At 41.8% G+C, this 26,171-nt stretch overlaps 1 protein-coding gene across 2 annotated transcripts; it reads left to right on the forward strand.

The window, feature by feature from the left end:
* Positions 1–685: 685 nt before the first annotated feature.
* PDXDC1 (pyridoxal dependent decarboxylase domain containing 1) lies at positions 686–25,941 on the forward strand. Of its 2 annotated transcripts, none has more exons than XM_071444180.1 (23): positions 686–848; positions 6,683–6,756; positions 7,268–7,333; positions 8,514–8,597; positions 9,527–9,673; positions 10,208–10,397; positions 10,959–11,027; positions 11,524–11,602; positions 12,116–12,200; positions 13,039–13,087; positions 13,184–13,285; positions 13,448–13,573; positions 14,272–14,322; positions 15,207–15,270; positions 16,102–16,190; positions 16,837–16,942; positions 17,955–18,126; positions 18,776–18,894; positions 19,725–19,846; positions 21,755–21,847; positions 21,931–22,027; positions 23,123–23,227; positions 24,001–25,941. In XM_071444180.1, exons 2-23 carry the CDS (start codon positions 6,683–6,685, stop codon positions 24,258–24,260), a joined length of 2,349 nt encoding a protein of 782 aa, XP_071300281.1. In that variant the 5' UTR covers positions 686–848; the 3' UTR covers positions 24,261–25,941. The 2 variants fall into 2 exon arrangements, with proteins under 2 accessions (XP_071300281.1, XP_071300280.1); XM_071444179.1 differs by having other exon boundaries at positions 687–957.
* Positions 25,942–26,171: the final 230 nt, after the last annotated feature.

The raw sequence follows: 26,171 nt of genomic DNA on the forward strand, positions 1-26,171 counted from the left end.
ATGGGCTCAGGCTTGGCTGAGGGAACCATCTCCAGGCAGAAGGTGGTAGTTCGCTCTGTGACCTGGATTAGTCCCTTTGAAACTACCATGAATTCTTCCATGAACCACTAAAAATAGGCATGGATGGCTGGTAGATCTAAGTAAAATTTAATAAGCGTTAGAGCGCGCTGCCCAGCGCTCGGCGGACACGCTGTGTCAGGGCCTGGGGCGGCTCTTTCCAGCCCTCATCCCAACACATCCCTGCGCAAACAACTGCAAACAGTGCTATTGAATAACAGCAGTGGCACTAATAGGAGCGGGGATATGTATCGAAAAGTAACTCCAGCTTGGGAGAACAGAAATAAAGCTCAGGAAAAGTCCAGGGTTTGGGTCTCCAGGGGCTGCTTGTCGGACGGGGCAGGTGCGTGCTGTCTGCCGCGGTTGTGCAGCGCTCCGGCGCGGGATCCGTACATAGAGGAAAGGCTTTGGTGCACCCGTAGGCGATAGCGGTGTGGCAGCCGAGAGGTTCGTTCAGTCTGGAGCCATGCAGCGCCCTGCCGGGGTCCGGCCTGACACAACCCGCCGCGGCCGGGACTCGAACCCGGAGACTCGAACCCGGGTATTCGCAGCTCCTTTCCAGAACCGGCGTCCATCGCCCCTCGGACCGCGCTCCCTGCGCATGCGCCAAGATCTGTCACTGACCCTGGCTCTCTCCGGGACTGTTCCACCAGCTGGCGTGGGGGGAGAACGACCTCAGGCGCGAAGGACCGGCCCCGGCCCTACCGCGCCGTGCGCAGTGTGCCCGCCGCGCATCCCCCCGCCGCTGCGGCGCGGTGGTGCGTGCGGCGGGGGGCGGGCCCGTTGCCCAGGTGAGCGCGCGAGCGCGGCCCGCCCCGCGCGGCCCCGTCAGCGCTGCCAGCGTGGAGCGGCCGGGGCGGCAGCGCCGGGCCCGTGGCCATGGACGGCTCGCTCGAGAAGGTCTGCGGGGCAGCGCCGCCGGGCCCGGAACGGGGACGGGGACAGGGACAGGGACAGGGACGGGGACGGGGACGGGGACGGGGCCGCGCCGTGAGCAGCGGCCGCGGCGGGTGCGGTGGGGCCGGGGCCGCGGGGAGGGGCGCGGGCCGGCGGCGGCCGGGTCTCGGTGCGCGGCGCTGCCCCGGGCTGAGGCGGCTTTGCCTGCTGGAGCTTTGGGGCAGCAGAGGAGCCCCCGGGCGTGTCCCCCTCGGCCCCCACAGCCGCCGGTGTGACCGGCATCCGTGTCCCGGATCCGGACCTAGGCAGGATAACTACCAGGAAATGCTTCAGGAGCGGGTTTTCTGCTTTCTTAAAAAAAAAAAAAAAGATGGAGCTTATTTCCTGTCAGTGTTAGCCTTCAGCAGGATAGCAGAGGAAATATTAGTAAATAAATTATTATTTTACCCATTTTTTTGAATTGACATGGAGGCGTTCGCTGCCCTGTGTTTGCTCTTCTGCCCGTGCAGTGCACAAAGCAAATATTGGCTCTGCCGTGCCCGGACCGAGCCCGTTCGCTCGGCCCCTGCGCCCGCGGCTGCTCCGGAGGCACCTGCTGGGCCCGGGGTCCTCCTGCCCCTCCCGGAGCTGTCCCGGCCCTCGGTGGCCGTGGGGACACCGAGCCCCGGCAGTAACCCTGTGCTTGGTGTGCTTGAGGCTTTGGGTGCACACGCCCCTCCTGGCGTCATTACTCTATGCTGCATGCTCGGGCTTATGCCATCCTTGGGGTGGTCCGGAGAAATTTGAATGGGATGTGCTCCAGTGAAATGGTCGGGAGATTCAGCAATATCTTTCTGACGTGGCAAAAAAAGTTTGATATAATACAAGCTTTCTGAAGAATACAGTGTTACAGAGTATTTGTTAGTGTTTAAAAGCTTAGGTTCTTTACTAGTGCTGGCAGAAGCGACTCCTGCTTGTTCTGAAAAATTTTAATTAAGTTAAATTTCATTGGATTAGTTTGGAGTATGCCGTCTATCAACTGGACTCAAAGAGAACCCTGGTGTAATACAGGATTATTAAAAAAGGTGCAATAGTACAGGGCAAGTGTAGTACTGACCAAGCTCTTTGCTTGACCAGTTCATAATAAAAAGCAATAAACACACTGTAAGAATGAAACACCTAAAAGATGTCCATGTTTTGATTATTCTTGACATGAGGAATAGTCTGTAATAGTCTGTAAAAATTGCCTAATTTTTCCATATATGCAAATAGATATGTGTCAAGAGTTATCATTTGATTTACTTCCTCTCTTGTTTATCACAGCTTTTTTGCACATATGTGATAAAAGCTGTAGTTCTCTGTATAATAAAATGCCATAATACAATTATGGCCTTCTAGATATTTAGCAGTAAGTGCCCTCCTGGAATAGTCTTTGGTTAAGATTGTGGTAAATCTGTACAATTTGCAGTTTATCAAGTCTTGAGCATGACACGTCAGAATTCTTCTCCCCAAATATATTTAAAATTCCTCCAAGCTGGGATATATTTTTCTGCAGAGAATGTTTGCCCACTTATCTCATGGACATTATTTAAGCATTATCATAGTAGAATTGAGACTTTAATTTGAACCATTGTTTCTCTCCTTGCTGTGTATTTGTGCAGGCCCAGTGGTGTGATAAGTACTTTTTAACTTGTATTAACATTTGTTTGTTGCAACTTTGTATTTTTCATAATCATTTTGGTACAATCACCTAATGAGCTGTAATGCAGTGACGTTGGGTGACTGCAGTCTTTAGGGTCTTGCAAATGGAAAAAGATTTTTTTAGCAGATGAGAAACTTCCTGAGAATTGAAAACATTGCACAGTAGGACTGCAGTGAAAATCATTGCAGAATCTGACTCACAGGTGTGCACACCACACATCTCTTGGTTTGATTTTGCAAATTAACTTTGTTTCAGCAGCTTTTTTTTTTTCATTATTTTTTAAGGTATTGTGTATCATAAGTGATATGATTAATTTTATCTGAAATTTAGTAATCCTTTGTTGGGCTGAACTTGTTAAAATAATTCTGGAAGCCTGTGTTAGATTTCAGAAGTTTGCCTTAACAGAACTATTCTATTTTTTTCCCCATTTGGATTTTGATAGAAGTGACCAATCTTCTGAAGGATTTTAAATTTCAAGTTAGGTGACTTTGTCAATGGTAAAACAGTGCAAATTCTTTCCTTGTAACTTCTTGCTATCTCTACAGCAGTATTTTCCCTAAACATGAAAAAACCAGTTTTGGTTTCTTGCTCAGCCTGTGGCTCCTGCCTTTTGTTACTGTGCTATTTACCACAACATCCTGGTAAGTTTACAGAAAACTCAGGCAGCTGAGCTGCATTAAGGTCCTGGCACATGTCAGGGGAATAAATCAAGATTAAAAGAGTGAATATCTGTAAGCAGAAGCCTTGTGATGACACAGTGCCATTTTCATTCAAGCCAAACAGTCATGAAGTGTCTGCTTTTTTTTGTTATCTTAAACTTTTCTTACCCTGGAGAATAAAAACAATATTCTTTTGGCTGAAGAATACTGACATTGTTTGAGATTAATTTACCATTGAGAAGAGGTTTTATTTATTTATGGTAAAACCTTCTTTTAAGGTGTTACAGTAATGTAGTGGGAAAATGAGCTCCCATGAAACAGGGAATGAGCTACACCTGTGAGTTGCTTCTCACAACATGAGTTTATGTAAACTGCTTAAAATTCATCCCTTTATTTCATTAGGAGTACAGCCTCCAGAAATGCAAAACCAAGACTGGAAAACATTGGTATAGAAGCAGCATTCTCCCTTTTGAATTTGCAATTAATTTTCAGTCTTATCACAGTTGGAGAATGGCCCCTTATCCTCTCTCCCCAGTTGCCAAGTGACTCCAAGGTGTGACATTCTGCCTGTAAAATCATAAACAGTTCACAGTTCAAAGTACTTAATAAAATAGTAACAGATTAGTTACAGAATAGGGAAGTGGCTAAAATCAAAGCTGTTGCAGGATAACCTGAGGGAGTTGGATGAACACATTGGAAGGCTGTGAATGATAAAAGGTGAAGCAGGCAGAGTGAGGTGTGTCAGGGGCTGAAGGAGGCAGGAGGTGCTGGGGTGTGAATGGACCCCGGCAGGAAAAAGTCATGGCTGGTGCCTCTTGGAGCTTGGAGGGATTTGTGTGTCTTGTAACTGCCCTGGCCAAAGGCTGCCTGTGATCCAGGGGAAGGACTGGGTGCAGAAACTGCCTGCAGCTCCTTTAACCCCTCAACACCTCTGCTGTCCTGTGCTTCAGGAGGGAGTGTTCAAGAACTCCTCCCTCAGTCGTTTTCAAAACCTGTTCAAGACCATGAAAAAAATACTGTTTATTACTGCTCTTGTTATTCAAGTGTGTTCAGAAACCTTTCTTAACTTAATGATTTGTTGCTGCAACTTTGCCACACCTATTTTTCTTGCTGCCTAAAAGAAGCAGAAAGTCTCCTGCTTCCCAGCTCCATGGCCTTGCTAATGTGAGCAGAGGAGGAACATCCAGAACGTTCAGCAGGTGAAGGTGGGCTTCTTCTCCTTCCAGAATTCAGAGGAGAAAATAAGCTGCTGCATATCCACTTAGCAACTGGAAAAAATCAGAAGGGATTAATTTTCAAATTCAGCCCATATCAGAATTCAAAGACTTTGTGGATTTCATAGCAATTTTTAGAGCTTAGTGTACCTTAGGAGTTTTAAAGGTGTATTTTCTGTCATTATTCTGGCAGCTTATTGGCAGAAGGGTTTCATGTGTGTGTAATTAGTGAGTGAGACAGGATGAGTCACAAGGGTAGGGATGTGCAGTTTTAAACATCTGATGTCATTTCAGCTAGTGAATTTTGTTACCTGCAAACAAAAGCAGCTCAGAGCCCTTTTTATGATGTCTCTACATCTCGAGTCCTCATTTACAACAGATATGAATGTTTGCATGTGATGCTAAGGAAGGCTCAAACAAGTAACTGCCTTCCAGCCATTGATGATGTTTTATGGCAGCCTGAATTAAATTATGTGAGATAATCACAATCAGTAGATTGTGATAATTTACTCTTTTAATGGCTTGCAAGAACCAAACTGTTTTTGTTTCTTTTCCTGAACTTCTTTCCAGAGTTTCTTTGACATGGTGCAACTCTGGAAATCACTCAAAATGTACGAACATATTGCCAAAGATCAAATTTATATATTTTCTTTGATTATGTCTGTTTTCTTCTGAGTATTGAATGGTTGCAGTGTGTGTTGGGTTTTTTAAATCTGTGATGAGGTCTGGAACTTTTTGTATTTGTACTGCTTTGTCACTCAGTGCTTAATTAGGTTGTGGTCCTCATACCCAGTGGTTGTTGTGCAAGTCAGTGTAGAGGTGTAAAATCCTATTTATTGCTGAATGCTGGGATTTCTGATGGTAAAATATTACTCAGTTCTTGCTCTATTATTTTGTTCTTCCCCCAAACATTTGTAACTGGCTGCTTCCAAAGCCACAGAATAGAGAATTGTCAGTCTTGGTCTGATCACTGTGCCCATGCCCAGCTACTGATTCTTTCAGCCACCTACCACTTACTGTAATGTGAGTTAAATCTCAAAATATTGGGTTAAAAATAGTCTTTGAACATATGGTAACTCTCAACTTAATGTTTTTTTCCTTTCTTGATCAATCCTCTGGATGAAAATAGTGTAAAATCCTCATGTAAATGAATCCCACTACCTTCTGTGATTAAATTTGCTTTTGTGTGTGCATCTGCCTGAGTGAATGCATTTGCCTGTGGGATTTTTTTCTTTAAGCCCCTGTCCCTTCCCCTGTCCCCCCAGCCTTAGCAGCAGCCTGCAGGGGTAACCACCAGAGTCTTTGGTATGTGGCTGCTGGCTTGGTGTTGAATTTATGGAGGTTATGGGAGGCAGGGACTCTGTATTGGGGTCACCTGAGTATGTCAAGGGATTTTGCCATCTAAATTTTGTGCTGGGGCTTAGCAGTGGTGTTTCCTTCTCCCCTCACACTGGGGTATATTTATTTTTCAAATATAGGTAAATCAGGCTCTGCCAGATGACACCTTCCACATTCTCTGGAAGCTTCAAATGGCATCAAATCCTTCAATGGATAAATGCTTCTGTCCAGGTGTCTGGTGTCAGTGTCACAAGCTTCTGTCAGGCCTCTTGGGTTAAAGTTTATGAAAGAGACTTCATCACAGCCAGAGCAGTTCTTTGGAAAATACTTTGAGCTTGTCATTGGTTCAGGGCAAATAAATTCCATGATTTTTAAACTCTTCCATCCTGGCAATACCTGGGGTTACCTGATTTCAGCAGTGAGATGAGGATTTTTGGCCTGTTCTGTGCAGCTGGAGGATAATTGCTGCATGTCAGCCTGTCTTAGCTGCCTGCTGCAGGTTAGTTTCACTCTTCTGTCTACATGAAGGGAATTTCTCCAATTAGTTAAGATTAAAAACTGGTTTAAAGGTACAAGAAATAGGAAAAAATAGATTGCCAAGGGTATCTGGGTTGGGTGTTTTCTCATCTGTTTTGAAAACTACCGTTGTAAAAGTCTGCTAGGGAACAATGCTATTTTATTTCTCATCTAGGGCAGTCTCAAAGGATACTTTCTTGTCTTTGTAGATCCAAATGTTGAAGTTTTAACCCCTCCTGGGATTTATTAGATTGTAGAGACTGTAGTAAGACAAATGGGTTTTGATCTTTTCTTGAAAGTTGCTTTCTTTTTCCTAAAAGATGGTGGACCCTACTCTAGCAGAAATGGGGAAGAATCTGAACGAAGCAATGAAGATGCTGGAGGACAATCAGAGGTACAGTAAGAAACAACAACTCCCCTTTGTGCTAAGGGGAGGATTATTTGTGTCACTGGCATTAAGCAGAGAAACCCCTCATTTTCCTATAGTTTAAGGTCACATTGTCATTCTGAAGCCTACACCTATACAAATCATCTTTGTTTCTCAAATGCTGGGATTTTTAAAGCAAATGTATACATATGCATGTTCTCTAATACCCAAAACAAGTCTGTTTTTCAAAGTTAGGATTTATTTTTTTATTATTGCAGTGCCAGCAACTTTTGATTCCTGCATCTATGAGATTCTTCTCTAAGCTTTCTGTTAAAGAGCTGGAAACCCCAACAACTTGGGAACTCTTTAATTCAGTCTGAATGAAACTTTTGTGTCAATCTCTTCTGGCTTATTTCTGAACTATTGTCAGTGAAATAGATATGTGTCAGTTTGCATTTCTACAAGTCAAAGTCAATTACATATTTGATATTGTCAAACACAAGCTAAATACAGAGTTTATTCTGTGTCTTTAACTTAGGAAAGTGGAGGAGGAAAATGAAAAGAAGTATGCACGGAAGGATATTCCTGGGCCACTCCAAGGCAGGTAAGCAGCAGCAATTTTTAGAATATACTCTTTTCAAAATCTTAAACTGCACATAGCATGTTTGTCTTCCAAGCAACTTGCATTAATGGAAAACTTAACATTTTTCAGCATCATCATAAACCTTTTCCCATACTCCCATGGGGAAAAAAAGGAATACTATAATCAACTATTTTCATTCTCATGTAGAAAAGAGAAAAAAAGATTACTTGTCCTCAGTTACTGAAATTTTGAACTCTTGGAATCTGATGAAGCAGTGGTGCCTACAGCTGTGATTGAGACTCAAAGTAAACATAAACTTCTATTGAATTAAAGCACCCAGATTAAAAAAATAACTGAGACTGATAAGGTAGAAAACAGTAAAAAAACCCTAAAACCAAAACCAACAAAAAACTCAAAACAAAAGAAAAAAAGAACCAAACCCGAGGAACCTCCCACCTTTTCAGCACAGCTGTCTTTAGAAATTAAACAGAGCTCTTGTCCATAAGGCAGGTAAGACCAATTCACCTGAAAATAAAGATTTGAATTGGTTGTGTCCTCTGTGGGAGATGATCCTGCAGGAGCTCAGGCTAGCACTTCAGAAAATATTGCAAGAGCTATTTAAGAATCTGCTGTGCAGGAACTAACCCTGGTTTTGAGTGGAGACACTGAGTTATCTTTTCTATGAATAAAAAGCAATTTCAGCTATCAGTGTAAGTTCTTACAGTACTGTTAATTTTAGTTGGAGTTAGAAAAGTTGGGGTGGATCTTTTCCAGTTTTACCATGTCATGTAAGAAGTCTAAGATAGCCTGTGTCTGCCACAACCTGAGATTTGTAGGGAATTGTTTAAGAGATGTGCTGAGTTATGAGATGAGGCTGGTTCAGGTGAAGTGAAATGTGGATCCTTAGCTACTGCCTTGCTTGGCTGTGTCGTAGTAAGAATTCAATGTTGGCAAGTCAGGTTTCTCAGACCAAATTTTCAGGTATCAGTAGATTGTTTTTCTGAGTCTCCTACTATAAGCAAGTAGGGTTTTGAATTGATTCAGCATCCTCATCTTTGTGATCAGTTTTCCTGAGACCAATGAACCATTTCTGTTGCTGTACTCAGCATTCAGTAAAAGTGGAGTGTCCCAGATGGCCTCTTTTACATGCTGGGATTTTCCTGTCTGTGTTTCTTTAACGTGGTTTTGTTTCCCCTCCCAGTGGCCAGGATATGGTGAGCATACTCCAGTTAGTTCAGAACCTAATGCATGGAGAGGAGGAAGAGGAAACTTCACAGTCCTACAGGTGAGGCCAATATCAGTTACTGGATGTAGAAGACACCTGATTTTTTAATATTCTGATCACTATAGAACTTATCCACTTAAGTTCTATATGTGTTTCAGTATATATAATTTCTCTATATATTTTAGTATATATATTTATATGCATAAGTATATATATTATGTATTTTAAAGTGTAAAATATTGTGCAACCAGGTAACTTTTTAAAGGCACCTTACATCGTATAGTGAAGCAGAATAATGCATGAAGCTTGGCTTTCTTAAAATTACAAAGCTTCCATTACTAATTGCTAAATGGAGCTATACAAGGGAAATGTTTCTCATGTGACAGCTCATTTCTTCCACTTCCTGAAAGTTGTTTGAAGTCTTAAAGATTTGAATACCAATAGATTTTTATCATGTATCTCTGTAGATTTTAAAATGAAAGGAAATAAAATTTTTTTCCATTTTTCAGTAAAATGGAAATAGTACTAACTGATCTGCAGAGGATTATTGAAAACTAACATTCAAAAAATATGTTCAAGATTTAAAAAAAAAAACCCAAAACCAATTAAAAAAACCCACCAAACAAAAAAAAACCCTAATAAAGAAAAGCTGTGCCTCTAAAAATAGTAATGTCAGCATCCTGAGTTTTCTGTGCATAGGAGAGAAGGGTATGAATGCACTCTCCAGTCCCAGTGCAGATGAGGTGCTTAGTTCCAGCTCATGTTGGCTGTTTCACCCAGCAGCTGGGCCAGGTGAGGTGCTCTGTGTGCACTGGCAGCTTAGTGTGTCGTACAGGAGGGTGGCTGTGATTTACTGCACTCTCTCTGCTAAATATTTAAATTGCAAGTCAACCAATTCTGCCAGGCTGCATTAGAAATCCCTAAAGCCCATATTGCTGTAATGCCCATGACTTGGGTTTGATTGGCAGTTCCTCTGTTCTGGCTTGCAGACTTCAGAACGTTGGTGAGCAGGGTCACATGGCTCTACTGGGACATAGTTTGGCTGCTTATATATCTGTGCTGGACAGGGAAAGGCTGAGAAAACTCACAACCAGGATCCTTTCTGACACTACCCTCTGGCTCTGCAGGCTTTTCAGGTGAGTCCCTGGGAATCACTGCTGTGACAAGCTAGTGATAGTGTTTAAAAATGGATGTGACTTGACTGAGGATGTCAACTAAAGAAACCACTGTGTCACATACTTAGAAATCCTTGGAAGGTCTCAACACAACCTTCACCTAGCCTAAAGAATATAGGTTGCATTATCTTTAAAATTAGCAGTCCATAATTTAAATCTATATTAAAACCAAAATTAAGCCTTTTGTGTGTTTCCTCCCACACTCCACTTTTAGTAAGCAAGGTTTTGAACTCTCTAAAGGCAATCTTAAAGGAACACAGATGTTTCTTTCTTTCTTACTCTGAGTCTAAATGAAAATATATACTAGGCTTCTCTCATTGTTAATCTCAGCCTGTCTTGTAAAAGTTTTCTTTTAATCTACTTTAACCTGGGAAAATAGAAGGTTTTTTATTATCTTCTCTATCCTGTGGCAAGCTTTTTTGTTGATCAGTGTTATTTTAGTCCTTAAACTGACTGTTGGTTATGTCTCTCATATTTACTTGGCTTTTTTGGCAGGTATGAAAATGGATCAGCTTATTATCATGAAGATGATCGTGAAGGTCTCCTAAAAATCTGTCGACTGGTAATTCACACCCGCTATGAAGATTACACACTGGAGGGCTTTAACGTGCTCTACACTAAGCAGCCTGTCATATACATCAGTTCTGCAGCCAGAGCAGGCCTGGGCCAAGCTCTCTGCAACCAGGTAAACTCAGTCAGGGGGGTTTAGCTGCAATTTCAACCTACCTGCCTTCATATTGCCTGAAGAGCTTTGGGTATTTTGGCAACTTATTTTTCCTTATGGTGGAAAGAACAGCAAAAGAAGCAGAGTCCATAACTGGGCATAACCTCAGCTCTAGTAGACCATGCATTTAAAATAAAACCATTTGTCTGGGAAAAACACTTTGAGTTTTTATTTACAGCCTGTGTTTTGCAGCAGTGATGCAGTGGGAGGAAGAAAACTTTTCTGAATACTTCCACTGAAAGCACCCTGCCTGCTAACTTTGTAAAAAATGAGTGATTGTTTCTAGGTTGCATTGTGATTTACATAAGCTGTTGGTCATATGAGATAGACCTGAGCTCAAACATACATAATTTGTTCTGTGCTTTTCCTTATTAATTTTGTTATAAGTTTTAGCAGAAAACTTACTTGATAATGTAATATTAAGGTTTCTATTGTCACACTGTTTTTTGTGTCACTCTGTATTAGTGAGCACATGAAAAGAGTATTTATTTCTCAGCTGAAATTCCATCGTTTCTGTTGCAGTTAGGGCTGCCCCTTTCCTGCATGTGCCGTGTGCCTTGTAACACTATGTTTGGATCTCAGCACCAAATGGTAAGTTTGTCTTCCCTAAGAACTCTTTCTGTGCTTTAGTTGGTTTTTAAGCCTCACTAAATGAATATCAAGTATGCTGTTAGGAAAAGCTGTTAAGACATTTACTTTTTCAACTTCTAAGTCTTCTGTGTTAAAGCTGTGCGAATCATAGATGGAAATTTTCTAAAAGGAGTTTGTATCTTGGTCTTGTCATTTGCAAAATATTTTAATGTCTTTTAAGTTAAGTGCTTTTTAATACAAGATTTCTAGAATAGGAGTAGATGGAGTACTTTCACAAGTACACACTACACGATGTATTTGTGTTTTATTTTTCACAAATGCTTTATTCAGATTATTTTGCCTTTGAGAGGAAGAAAGTGCAAGCCAAAACCAAAGACATTGAGAATGTTTCCTTTCAGAACTTCAGATTGCTGTTCATTTTCAATCTTAATGCATTTTCCCAGTTCAGCAGAAACAATTCAGTGTTTGACAAACATTGTTTTCTTACTGATACCAGGATGTTGCTTTGTTGGACAGACTGATTAAAGATGATGTTGAGTTTGGAAAACTGCCTTTGTTGCTTGTGGCCAATGCTGGTAAGTGCTGTGGACAATCACAAAACACCCATGGCTACCTCATGAATACATATACAATAAAAAAACATATAAAATAAAAAAACCCAAAAATTTTCCTTAACAGCTCAGTGGTTGCATATCAAGAAATATCTTAATGACCACACAATAATTATCTGTCCAAAGGGGATTTTATTTAACTAATTCAAATTTGGATTGTGCCGTTACAGTTCTGCATATGCCAGCTGATGTATTAATATGACTGTAACTTCCTTTAGTGAGTGCAGATCTCTTGTTAAAAATCAGTTTTACATTAACACTTCAGATTTTTTTGATGGATGTGCTATCAACTTTAGCTTGAAAAATGTATTTTTCTTCTAGTTAATTAAACACATGTACAAAATTTGCTTTAAGTATGAATGAGGGAGGTGACTGTTACTTGCCTGGGAGCTGGAAGGTGATCTGAGATGAGTCCTGATTTGGTAGAGCCTCAGTGCAGGCTGATCCTCTGTCACTGCCTTCTCCCTGTTCAACCAGGGACTCCAGGAGCTGGACACACGGACAAGCTGGGCCGGCTGAAGGAGCTCTGTGAGCAGCACAAGATGTGGCTCCATGTGGAAGGGTATGGAACTGCAGACTTACTGCTCTGGAACTGTGTTCAATGGAAAGTCTGACTCATAGACACCATCTAATTTAACAGCTCACACAGAGCCATAGGGCCAACTTGAGTTGGTCATAGTAAGCATTTTATATGGTTATAATTTGTTATTGTGAGATAGAAATTGATTTACATACACAGGAGGAATTAATTGGAGAGGTAATTTCAGCACAGATTAGTGATCACTTTTATTCAGATGGTAATCTTATCTGCCCTTGCTTTGAAGAGCTTGAAATATTAATACAAAGATCTTCTAGGCCAGGGAGGCCTAAAAAGACCTTATAAGTCAGGGAGGACATTACACAATGGTTTTTGAGAATGAAACAGGACTTCAGTGAAGGTGGTCAAGAAGGCTTCAGCAAGAGCCAGGAGAACTGGGAGGGGGATTAAACCAAAAGAAAAATAAATTCCAAGAACATGGACAATGTCAATGAAGACTCCAGTGCTCTAAGATTATATTTTTTGAAGCTGAAATAAGGACAGTTTCTCCTGGTATTTTTTAGAATAGCTGTATTTGCAAACTATTTATTTCTGATACCAAATTGATGCTAAATTATGGATATGACCTTGGGTGATGATTTCACCAAATGTTGGACTGAAAATTTTTAGAATGAAGTAGGTTTTTACTTTTGAGTTTTCAATCTTGGAATACCAAGCAGCAACATCTCCTGCATTGTTAATGAAATATATATGAACAAAAATTACCTCCCTTTACACATCAATATGAAATATTTAAACTGCAGATTAAAATGCTGTCTCTTAATACATATTTAATATATGCTAAACCCACTTTTTTTTCCAGCGTGAATCTGGCAACTTTGGCCTTGGGTTATGTCTCCTCTTCTGTACTGGTATGTTTCACTGTGTCTAGAAGCTTTAAAATGTGCTTATATAAGGTTAATCAAAATATATATGGCTTATATTGTGTTTATTGTAATAAACTTCAGGCTGCTACAAAATGTGACAGCATGACTCTGACTCTGGGTTCCTGGCTGGGGCTCCCTGCAGTGCCTGCAGTGACCCTCTACAGACACGAGGATCCATCCTTGGTATGTTCAGATTCTCACTCGCCATCCTCCAGATCCTGGGATTCTGATTCTGAGCAGTGTGCTGCCATGTTCTTCATAGGCATCTAAATGATAATTTCCAAAGCTGGCAAAGTGGCAGCATGGAGGAGAGGTTAACAGTGCTTTGTTTGTTTTCCTCCTCAGTCCTTGGCAGCGGGGCTGACATCGAGCCAGCCCGTGGAGAAGCTCCGTGCCCTGCCCCTGTGGCTCTCCTTGCAGTACCTGGGCCATGATGGCATTGTGGAGAGGATAAAACATGCCTCACAACTGGTGAGCAACAGCCCAGCAGGGATTTATGGCAGCTCTTGACAGATCCTTCTGGTTCTTGTGATGTGTTGTAGAAGACTCAACTAAAATACTGCAGTTGTTGGTAGTGTAACATTGAGTTTCACCCATGATGAAAGCACAGGATAATGCTTGAGGCAGGTTTTGTGTTTTTACTATTAGATTGTATGTATATTTTTATAAATGACAAAAAAAGTCTTTGTTCTTCCTAGACAGTGGAGTAACATAATAATTTCCTTTTTTGTCACTTCTCTTAACTAATTTTGCTTGAAAGCTCTTCAGAGAGACTTTATTTACCTACTTGGCATTTTGTTGATTTAAATACTGGTAAATTACTTTTAGTAAAAACAACTTCAAAACATTTCTTGAGGTACAAGTGCACTATGTTTGGAGTCCTTACTTTAGTAAAAGTTAAGGTCCAATATAACATGTCAGGTACAAAATGCAGTGCTTATATGCAAAATATTATTTCTTAAAGGTCACATTGTAGTCAGTGTTTAACTAAACCCAGAAAATACTTTTCTGTTGCATTCCAAATTGACAAATGAAAACTGGTTGAGTCTGACATGTTAGGAGGGGTTTGCTCAAAAATTGCAACTGTTTAATGTTTTTCAGAATAACTTTTAACTTCTAAAACTCTATTTCTCTCCTCCATTTGTTCTCCTTCTGCTCTGGTCTTCTAGAGTCAAAGGCTGCTGGAAAACTTGAAAAATCTGGATTTCATTAAAACTTCGGTACAGTCTGTTTTTAATACTTTGGTTGTATATCTTAGTTTCTGCCTGTTATGATAAGAATAACTTTGACTAGAATAAATTATTAAAAAATATTATGTTAATCATAACCATTGTTTTGAAGATGCTTGGGATCTTTCTGATTAAGTTCTGGTGTTCAGTGAAAGCTCATGGCTTGGCTGTGCATGACCTCTGGATCGTGTTGCTCTGTACTGGTGCACCCATGGGAGTGCAGAAGAGCATCCAGAGGTGTTCAAAGCTTGATTTAATTCCACTTAGAACATGGCTTTGCTCAGTAATACATCTATGAAAGCAGTTTCCCTAAGTGTCTCTAATCTATTCTGGCTGCATCTTACCCTGCTGTTGAAATCACATTGTGAACCCTCTGATACTGTACACAAAAATTATCCCAGTTGAGGTTTCTACACCAGGAACAGGTTTAGAGATCACAGCTAATGTATTCATTCCAAATTCAGTTTCTGTGAGATGTCCTGTCCAACAGGGTTTGGTTATTTTACTCTGACCCTCACCCCTGAATTTTAGTTGATATTTGATGGATAGAAAATTTAGTCAGCTTATTGAGTAAGCTGTAGAGCTTACTGGCCCTGGGAGTTCAAGTTACTGTATCACTTACCCTCCTACTCAAATAAATCTTGGCATTTTTAGGAGTATGAAATAGCCTCAGACTGTCTCCAGAAGTGGCACAGTCCATCTCTCCAAAGCAGGAGCAATTACAATCTTACTTTTCCTGCTGGAACTTTCTGAATGTTTCCCAGTGATTCTGGGGTGATTTTCAAGAGAGCTCAAGCTTTGCTCAGCAGTGTAAGGAATTGTACATGGTGTTAAATCTTCAAAAAAGCAGGGGAAAATATTTTTTTTCTTTTAAGGTTGAAGATGAACTGAGTTCACCTGTGGTGGTTTTCAAGTTTTTCCAGGAATATTCAAATAGAGGTAGGTGATTTATTTAAAACCAAACAACAACTAAAAAACACCCCTCTCTCTACAGTACTTTAAACTACAAGTTCACCAAATGAATTTGAGATAAATATGATGTAGTGCAGTTCTCTCATGCAGCTTGCTTTTAAAGAGGTTGTGAATGCTGGTCATAATCTGTGACAAATCATACACATGATAGCTTCTTTTTTTAGACAAGCTGCAGTGTTTTAAATTTTCATAACAAGTAATTTTCTGCCTTCTTGAGTAAGAAGATTTGCATATGATTTTGATCTTGGGAGCAGATGATGGAAGTCTCTTACAAGTTGCAGGCTGAGTATGAGTATACTGGTGGGGAGAGATTTTGGTTTGTTCAGGTCTTTTGTTCCTTTCAAACATTTCAGAGCTTGTGGCAAGCACTACATTGCTGTGGTTTACTGATTACAGTTCCTGTTGCAATTTTAAAAGCAGCAGAACACATTGGGAACAGCTCTGGAAATGCTGTCACAGGTATTAAATATTTGCGTGACAGGACTTGGCTTTGTGAAAACACTGGTTGTATTTCCATTGGGGCATTTTAACCTCAAAACTCAGAAGTATTTTACTGCTTTGGTTTTTTTTTTTTTTTTTTAACTATTACATTCAACTCTGGTTTACTTCCAGTATTTATTGTGTTCAACATATTTTTACAAAAACATCCATGTTCATCTGCTCTAGGCCCAGTACATGGTGTAGATGTGTTACATTAGCTAGGAAATGTAATTGTCTTTTATCTAAATTTTAGGTTGTCTTTTATTTAATTAAGTAAATAAAAATCCACTTCTGTGATTCTTGTGTCTTTGGATTCAGATCAGACCTCACAAGCTGCACAAGCCTCAACTATTCAACACCCCATAATAAGCAATGAAGGGCACATTTATGACACCTTCAATCAGTGGGTAAGAATGGAGGGGAGTGGCAGGGGAGTAGTTCAGGGGGTCATCAGGAGCCATAAACCCATTGTTAGAATGGTTTGAAAGATGCTCTTGATCCGATTTCCTTTGCAAAACTTGTGGCTGTTTAAAAGATTAATTTGCTCTGAAGCAATGTTGCTTTCACATTTCTGATCATTTTTCACATAATTAGTAGTGAAATCATTCCTGAATCTTAAGCTCTTGGTTGTTCCCTTGATCTTGTGGAATATGTGTAAACTTCAGAATTCTTTTAAATTAACCAAATTCTGTATTGCCAGTGTCTGTGTATTGTTGAACAGACAGCTGCCTTTTCCAGCTCTGTAGTTAATTCTAGAAGCCTGTGCTGGCAGAGCTGAGCATGTGGCTGGTTTGGATCCCTTGTGCAGTAATCATGGCACACCTAATGGCCATGGCAATTTTGCAGAAAATTCTGACTTGTAACACTTGCAGCTTATCCCAAATTTCCATGATTTTAAGGATCTGTTGAACTCAGTTATCTCACCGCAGGGTGAAGTATTTTGGTGCAAGAACTGATTTTGAGAGCAAACTGTGTCCATGTTGTTCCTGAGCTGAGGCAGGGCCTGCAGGAGCCATCCCTGCCCCGTTCCCTGACTGTGCCTTGTCCCTGCAGCTGGGAGAGCAGCTGGCACAGCTGGTTCCTGCCAGCGGGGTGGATGTGGTGGAACTGGAGGATGAGGGCACGTGTGTGCGCTTCAGCCCGCTCATGACCTCTGCAGGTAATGTTCACTCCAGCCAGCCCCTTGTAAATGCTGCCCTTTGCTGTGCAATGGTACAACAATCTCCTGAGGTAAAAGCAGATGTGCTCAAAAGCTTCTCAGGATATTCTCCTGTGGGGAGGATTTTCTTACAAACAAACCAAACCACCTCAGCTTTATCATTTTGCTGCACCCCAGCACTGGGTGCATTAATGGAAGCCCAGCTGTTGTGGGCCACATTTCCTCACTATCTCTGCACAGAAACACTTCCTGGTTACTTTTTAAACTCATTAGGAAAAGCAGTTAAATTCCTTCTCTCAGCTGCTTAACACCAGATGCCTGACCTTTCTACACAGGTGTTTCAACACCGCAATGGTGCTTGTGTTCAAAACACAGCTCCTTAGCTGGAATAATTATTTACTAAGCCTCCAGGGTTTTCTATAACTACTGATGGAGGGGGGATATTAAAAAACAAAAAAAAAATCTGTGTTTTGGAAAGCAGAAGCACAGAGCAGTGTGCAGGGCTCAGGGGATGCACAGTATCTCCTGTTGGCTTGTGTGAGGTGAGGGGCTTAGGCTGTAGAACAGCTGACACTCGTGAGAGAAGGCCCTGGTGTACACAGAACAGCAGATTGTAGAGTAAAATTACTTGGTGATGCTGTGATGTTTTGTTTTAACCACCATGGAAGCTAATTCGTGTCCAGCTGGGCTACAGGAAGAGGATGTTTGAGGGGTTTTTTTAATGCTAGCTACTGATGTAATGTAAAAGGGTATTGTAACATATCCTTATCAGTTTGTAACATGAAAAAATCCTTTTTATTAGTTTTTATGAAATCCTTACTTCCTTTCATTTTGATGTCTCAGTGCATAGATAACTGAACCAAAAACCCACTTACATAGACCCAGATATTCAATACTATCTGTAAATTATATTTGTGATTAACTTGCAGAGCAGCTCCTTTACAAATCCTTAATTCAGACATCTGTGTCACGTCCCTCACACGTACCAGACACTAACACTTCTGCTCTGCAGTTTTAGGAACTGAAATACAAGACATTGATCACTTGGTAGACTGCTTGAAAATGAAGATTCCGGTGTTGACAAGCACACTGCAGCTGAGAGAGGAGTTTGAGCAAGAAGTGAGAAGAACAGTTAGCCTGTTGTATATTGAAGATCTTGGCTGGCCAGGGTTAGGTGTTGTGAGGTAAATTATTTTCTTCATGCTGTATTTGCAAAGTCTGCTTGAGCAGGCAGGACCACGTGGTCTCCTCAGTGGTCATTTGGATGTTTTGTTTGCTGATTGTTATCTGGCTTTGCACCCAGTTGAAGCTTTCGAGTGCTTTTTAGGAAATTGCCTTTATAAAGTAATTTTCTTTGATTATTTCTTAAAGAAAAGCTGAAGAGCTGCTTTGAGCACCAGTAGTAACACTGGAAGCTGTGTGTGTGTGTGTGTGGGATATGGAATGAGCAAGTGCATTCCACTGTCTTTAGCCAAGCATAACTTCTATTTTTATCTATAATGGCACTCATTGATATGCTGAATAGACTTAAAAAACCCTCCAGGTGTCTGTTCTGATCATTTGATGCAGCCCTCTGGGAAGGATTCTGTGTAGTCAAATCAGTTCAGGTGTAATCAATACAGCAACCAGAAATCTGTTGTGTTGGGTTTGCAGCAGCAAGCTCAGCCCACCCCCAGTCCCTGATGACAAATGCCACTAAACTTGCTGGTAGGAGATGTAATGTTCTGAGGTTTTTGTCTGTAAAATACAGGAATTTGTGGAAATGTACTAAATGTGTAGGTCCTTCTGTATGTGCTGTAAAGTGAAATTGCTGTCTCTTGGCTTGGTTTGAAGGTACAACTATCACAGTGATGAGAAGAATGATGACAAACAAGAAAAAGAACTAGAAAAAATCAATGCAGAACTTCTGAAAAAGTTAAATGAGCTGGAGTCAGATCTCACCTTTTCTTTGGGTAACTGCACTATTTAAAGAACTTCTTTTCAAGATCGTAGTCATTCTCTCCTAGCTGTGCTAGAATGATTCGCTAGGTCATTGTAATGCAGAATGAGCTGCTACCCATGTGATTATTGCAGAAGGAACAGCTGGAACTGTTCCCTCCTCCCCCGTGTTTCAGTTCAGGAATGCTCACCAGGTGAGCTGCTCTCAGAAATCCTTGTGAAAACTGATGTGTGGGCAACTAGACCAAGAAGGGTTCCTTGCCAGAAACAACAAAAGCTGCAGCATTCCTGGGTGGAGATGGAGCCTTCTCAAATCTGCTGATCTAGTGGAAAGCAGATCTCATTCCAAACTGGCACTGATGGCTTCACTGCTCTCTGTGGCTCAATTAAAAGCTTTAGATGACTTTTGTGATAATTAGCAACACTTTCACATTTACACAGTGCCACATGACAGCTGAAAGTATTAATTTGCTTATTCAGAACTCTGATCTTTTTCTAATCAGCTGTCAAAAATTATGTGCCCTACGGTTGTGGAACCAAGTAATCTGTAAATGGCTGAAAGTTAAGGAGCCTAAAGCATATTCAACACTGGTATTTGCCACACAACTCTTTGACTGTATAAAATATCCACTGCTTTTCTAGCTCAGGTGATGTTTTCTGTCTTTGAAAACGCCCAGGGCTGAACTTTCTTGCCCTGCTTAGTTTGTACCCACACAGATGCTGCCCTTAGGTACTGGAGGGGGGTGTGTACTGGCATTTCCAGATTTACAAGCATGGGTGCTGCAGCCCTTGCAGGATTGCAGATGTGTTCAGCACAAAGCCCTGACTCTCCCTGTGCCCCCAGGTCCGGAATTCGGAGGGCAGAAGAATTGTGTTTACATTGGCATGGTCACAGAGGATCTGGATGTGTCAGAGCTGGTTGAAACTATCGCAGCAACAGGCAGAGAAATTGAAGAAAATTCAAGAGTATGTATTAATAACTCAAAACATTTTGAAACACCTTTTTTCCTCCCCTTTCATATTGGCTTCAGGACATGGTTTTGTTCATTGTGAAAGTAAAGGTTGTGCTTGCCCACAAGAGTTTTTTAATGACTGTGGAAGGAATAATCAGTGTCTATGTAGAGAGAGTTATGGATTATGATATTGTGAGGATGTCTGGATTTGTGTTCATGGTCCTGTGTGCAGTAGTTCTAATGAAAACCTTCATTCAGTAGTACTGAAGTAGCCTCATTTTATCATTCAGATTTTAAGCTGTCAAAAAACAAAAGTGAAGGTGTAAGTTGATTGTGAGCTGGTGTTTCTCTTCACTGCTGGATGTGGTGGGATTGCAATTCTACTGGCTTTAAGATAAGACTATGCTCTAAAATATGTGAAAAACTTTAAATTGGTGTCTTAAACCCAGAAATTACAAGTTACCTATTGAAGTAATAAAGCTGATGATGCAATTTCTATTTGTCAAAGCATTTACCTGAATGGAGTTCTCCAAATGTTCTCTAAAATAGAATTCCTAAGTGAGCATTAATCTGTCTCTTCATTCTGCTAGTGTTGGACATTTAATTTTCTCACCTCAAAAATAAATAGAACTTCAGAAATCCTTTGCCTATTTCTGCTCATGGGAATGTGTTGATTATAGCAATGACTTTTTTTCTAGCAGTGATTTCCTGCCCACTCTTGACTCCCTGTGCTGCTTGGAGGGTGACATGAGGAAAGTTCTGTCTGTAGAGTACCTTCAGTTTTTTAACTGTTGTAGTGGAGAGGTTGGAACTGAAGGGGCCTCTCGGATTCTGAAGGTTCCAGAGAGGAATAAAGTGTAGTGGAAGTCAGAAGGGTGCAGTCCTTGGGCCCAGCTGCAGTAAATCTGTGGATCTTCACCATTTGATCCAAAGCTGGGAAGCAGAACCCATTTGTGAATGCCCTTGCCCTGCTCAGATGAGGAGGGTTGGTACAAGAAGGGGGATTTTACAAAAAGCCCACCTCAGTCCAGCTGCCCTGGGACATGCAGCAAAGGCACTGAAAGGCAGGACCAAAGCTGAGGATGAGTGGGCCAGAAACTCAGAGGTTCTTCCTGGTACTCTGAACTCCACCCCACTGCCCTCCCTGCTGTAGCCAGGGATTACCAGGGGTCCTGAGCTGCCATGGGGGGTCAGTTCCTGGCTGGCCTCTCTCTGAGGGAAAAGGAGCAGCTTCCTCTTTTTCCTTTTATTAGCTGACAGGGACACACATTTTTGGCATGTTGGAGGAAGTGCCTGTCCTTGTGCAATGTTAAAACCAACATCAATATATGGAAATTGGCATTTGTCTCACACAAACAAAGATGGAGCTTCTTGGCTTTGTTCATTCCTTGTCCCTGCAGCTGTCCCAGTAAGCTGCCTGCCCTTGGCAGTATAAAACCCTGCTGCTGCTGGCCTGGGCTGCCACAGGGATCAGTGGCAGCTCTTCATGAGAGCAGGAAAACAACATGAACCTCTAGGCTGACACATAGCTTGTTACTGTGAGGCTGATTAAAGTCCTGGGTGTTTCTAGGAACCAAAATGTACTCTATAAACATAAACATTCTTCCCAGACATTCATCTGAGGAACATTTGTATGCTAAGCAGGTTTTCAAAGAATTTGGGTCATAGGCTCATTTCTAAGTGGAAAAAAAAAGTATCATTCCTGTTTAAAATTACATTTTTTTCTCTGGGTTTATGTGTTAAAAAATCCTGCAGTCAGCATGTACATTCTTTAATTTATAGTCATAATGAAATAGAGATTGTCACATACTGTCTTAAATTAGAAAAATATCTGACTACCCCGTCTTCATCCTGAAAACCTGAACTAAAAAGACAGTTTCGAATCTAAATAATACATATCCTTATTTCTGGGTTTTATTAGCTCTTGGAAAACATGACTGAAGTTGTTAGAAAAGGGATACAGGAAGCACAGCTTCAGCTTCAGAAAGCAAATGAAGAACGACTGCTGGAAGAGGTGAGGCCCCCCAGCAGCCCTGTGGGACCCTGGGGTAACTCATCCCCGGGGGCTCTTTCACCATCTTGGGTTGTGCTTTGCAGGGGCTGCTGCGACAGATCCCTGTGGTGGGCTCTGTGCTCAACTGGTTCTCTCCCTTCCAAGCCTCACCCAAGGGAAGGACGTTCAATTTGACAGCAGGTAGGGCTCGGGGCACCTGCAGCTGTGTCGTGCTGGCTCTGGGGCTGTTCAGTTCTGTGCTGAGCCTGCAGCACAGTTCCTGTGCTGTTTGATCATGAGGGACATCATCCACCCTCAGGATGTACAAGAACATGCTTTGCACTATTTCTGTAACACCCAGTAAGTCTTCTGCTCTCTTGTACAGTTCACATTTTGTTGTTGCATGTTGAATCATGTTAAAAAAGCCATGATAGACACTGGCAGTTATGAAAGGAATCATTCCTGTGACCTCTGCTTCATATCCTGGGGGAATTTGGGGGGATCAATACATGAGCTGGGGGTAGCTCAGCCTTAGCACCTTGCTCCTCACATGAGTGCACGTGCAGCCTCTCCCATTCCACTGTGCCCCTGAACAGGGTCTCTGCCTGAGTCCTGCTCTGGGATGGCCCCTGGCTGCTGCCATCCTGCTCTGTGCTGCTCTGTGTGCTAAACTGCATGTGCAGCAATTGGAGAACAGGTTAAAGCCAGCTGGGGCCTGGCATCAGCTGGGCTGTGTGGGAAACTGTAGCAAAAGGAATGGTGTGATGTGGAAGGCTCTGATTTACTCTGATTTGTAATTTGTGTCTGGGGATGTAGAAAGAGCTGCCTATAAGCTTTTACATCAGTGAGACTGATGTACCAACATAATACTTCCTGCAATTATAAATTTTCACTGTAGTAGTACTGTGGCAGTCACAGAAATGAATATTGCTGGGCTCAGCAGAGTATCTGGCACACCCAGAACTGTCCGTGTGTCTGTACCCTGCAGGGAAAGCTTCCTCCTGTGCTCAGGGCCTCTGTGACTCTGGATGCAGCAAGTGACAGGTTCTTAGAGCAGAGAACAGCCCCTTCCCTGGGAATGCTGACCCTGCATGGCTGGATACCCTTCCTGGCAGCTGGGCAGATGTCACAGAGTGTAGCAGTGCTGTGCAATGAGGGTGGGGGAAACAATTCACTTCTGAAGGGTCAGCACTCACAGCCCTGGGTTCTCAGAAATGCATCACCCTCATGTGACAGTCTGAACTCAAATACTGCCATTTCAGAAGTTTTAGTCAACTTACTGTTTTTAACCTGCAGGCTCTCTAGAATCCACAGAATCCATGTATGTATCAAAGGCCCAAGGAACAGGCAGCACTCCACCACCAACTCCCACTTCCAGCCTTGCAAAACAAAGACTTCCTGGTAAGTTTCTGTGTCTAATTTCTAAAACTTCCCTGACACAGAAGACCCACATGACTTTCCATCTTTTGTAACATCTGGAACTAGAGCTCATCTTCTACCACCTTAAAAACCTTAATGTACCATGGCACAGAACATTGCTCCAAGCTCTCTTCACATATTCTTCCTGGGACTATAGGAAGTTGTCCAATTAACTGACAACTGCCCAGGAAGTCTAGAATCTTCCTGTAGAATATTATGAGGTTATTGAGCTTTAAAAATGAACAGGTAAACCAGCCAAAAGTTTATTTGGAATAAAAGCATAATAACATGTAGTCATGTACTTCAGCAGCTGCATTTCTGTCGCTACCAAACATTTTGTGGCCTAAAGCATTCTGAGGTGATCTGTTCAATCTGTGGCACCCTCTGCATAGTTGTATTAGTAATTAATGCTGATTTGCCTGGCTGGAAACCCAGTTTTAACTCACCTTCTGGGCTGGTTGCTTCCCGCCTATGACTTTGAGTTCAGTTGTTTAACCTGGAATGATTTCAGTTTGTAAGCAGGCAGCTTGGCTTGAGCTGTTTTCTCTGTCTCTGCATACACAGGATACAGTAACAGGGGCTCTTACTTTGCAGACCTGTCTGGGTCTGTGTTCAGGGTCCAAAGTAGCAGGCAAACAAAACCTACTTCTCTGCTGTTACAAAATTCCAATACTTCCTTTGGAAACTGAACTTGTGCACACCACTGTTTGTATTTGCTGCCTCCATGGGTACTGAATGCTTCAAACACTTCACAGGTCAGAAAGCTTTCAAAAGGTCTCTGAGAAGCTCTGATGGGTTCAGTGAGACGAGTTCCCTCAGCCACTGTGATGACCTGGACAAGCTGGACCAGAGATCCCCAAATCTCTCCCCCGGCCAAGAGCAAGGACCTTTGGAGATGGAAAGAGCAGAGGAGCAGAAGGAGGTGGTGCAGGCAAAGACAGACACTGAGGACATTCACAGTGACCAATCACCACCAGACTGCATCAAGGCAGAGGAGCAAGCAAGTCAAAGATAAAATCCAGAGTGTGGATTTCAGACTGTGCTGAGGAGGCCCCTGCCCAGGGAGCAGCCAGTACCGGTGCATTGAAGATGTGAGCAGTGCCACACACAGTACAGTAATAACTACTGTAACTTAGTCACTGGGATTTTGCACAAATATACATTCCCTCCCCCGGGACAGAGATTTGTCTTATTGTACACTTGTTACAGTTGCTTTAATCCTCTCCATGTTGGTGTCACCAAAGCTGTAGTGACATTTATTGAGTGCTCATGAACGTTTGTAAAAACACTTGGCAGTTATCCTTCCTGCAGGAGTCCAGGCATGACAAATTGCTAACTAACCACTCAGCCATGCACATGATGAAAAATACAGTTGCACCCAATAATTATAAAATTATCTTATGTTACTCTACTTTATAAAAAACAATTGCCAGTTGTTCACCTTTTTACTATTTAAAATTCAGTTTAGGCTTTCCTGCAAAACTTCTCCTGAAGTCACCCAGGTTCTGTGTTGCTTCTCGTCTGTTCCCTTACCCACAGCCTGCCCCAGAGCTGTGGGGTGGGTGGGGGGCCCTGGGGAGGGACAGGTGCCCTGAGGATGGAGTCACTGAGGAGCACTGGGCCCTCACCCTTTGTTCCTGCTCCTGTCCCACTGCACCCCCAGCCACAGCCCTGATCACATGGGACTGAGTGAGTGAATTTTCAGCCTTCTAGAAAGCAATAGTGCCTCTGCATGCCTGGCCAGCTTCCTACCCCTGCCCTGGGAAGGAGCACAAGGCACTGTTACTTTCCTTTGCACGCCATTTACACACCAAATACTGAACATGTTCATGCAGTGTAACTGGAGTTCTTTCTGTTGTGTATTTTTAAAGATAGCTGTAGTAAAGCTTGGAAAACCAATACATTTGTGATGGTTTTGACACTTATTTTTTGAATAACAGTAACTTACTTATAGTAGGAATTGTACAGAGTCAAAAGAAATTATTTAGGTTATTTACATACAGCACAACTTCAGAGTGTTTGGGACTACTTAATGCACAAGCAAAGCTTTGAATAAATCAAAATCCAAAGTGTAAAACTCTTCCCCCAAATCATCTTAATCACTTCACTGCAAATTTTCAGAGTCTCTTGTGGAAAAGCCATCTTTGGCAATACTTGCTTTCCCCAAGTAACCTGATGGTGATACAAACCCTCCCCTCCCTCTAGAACTGGATGGATACAAGTACTGCAGTTTGCTCCATTTGGGATTTTTCCTCCCTCCCTTTTCCCCCCCCACAGGTATCCCTTAATACCATAATGACAATAGTGGTAGTGGGACTTACTTTGATAATCTGCAAATCTGAGGCTTTTGAATTGTACTGGCACCTGATTTGACTCTCAGCTTCTGAAGCCTGCAGTGCTGGGATGCCATGAACAAGGTTAACTTTGCTTGGGTAATTTTGGGGTAATTTATGTAAATCAGTGCAATTTTTTCTAAAGTGCAAAAGCAATTAAATTGACTAGTCTTCCTCCATGGTTTCTTTAGTGCAATGAAGTATGTTAATAACAGTAATTTGTTTGGGATAAAAGTTATCCCCACAGAGATTAATTTTTAATGTTTTTATACTTGGAAATGTTAAATCGGTAGTTTTGTTGGAATGAGCTTCATTCTTTAAATAATTACCTGAATGTTTCAATAAAGATACTTCAAATTATTACTCTGGAATTAAGTTATTGTTGAAGGACACTTGCTAGATTCCAGCAAACTCTTTCTTTCCTTGTGTGTGCCAGATTATTTAACGAAGTGCATAGCAGTGCAGTGACTCACCTTGTCAGTCTCCAGCATTGCCACCTCTACCTGCCCATCAAATTACTACTCTGGAGCAACAGAACCTAAACAAAGCCAAATTCTTACTTCAAAGAAACCCAGATTTCTACATAAGTAATG

The sequence above is a fragment of the Agelaius tricolor genome, unplaced genomic scaffold (genome assembly GCF_023055355.1).
Source record: "Agelaius tricolor isolate 1412-34295 unplaced genomic scaffold, bAgeTri1.0.p SCAF_19, whole genome shotgun sequence".
Taxonomy (NCBI): domain Eukaryota; kingdom Metazoa; phylum Chordata; class Aves; order Passeriformes; family Icteridae; genus Agelaius; species Agelaius tricolor.

Coding starts and splice junctions, on each gene's coding strand:
- PDXDC1 (XM_071444179.1), top strand. CDS start 937: ATGGACGGCTCGCTCGAGAAG. Junction 7,334..8,513: donor CCTGGGCCACTCCAAGGCAG/GTAAGCAGCAGC, acceptor TTCCCCTCCCAG/TGGCCAGGATATGGTGAGCA. Junction 18,895..19,724: donor AGATCTCACCTTTTCTTTGG/GTAACTGCACTA, acceptor CTGTGCCCCCAG/GTCCGGAATTCGGAGGGCAG.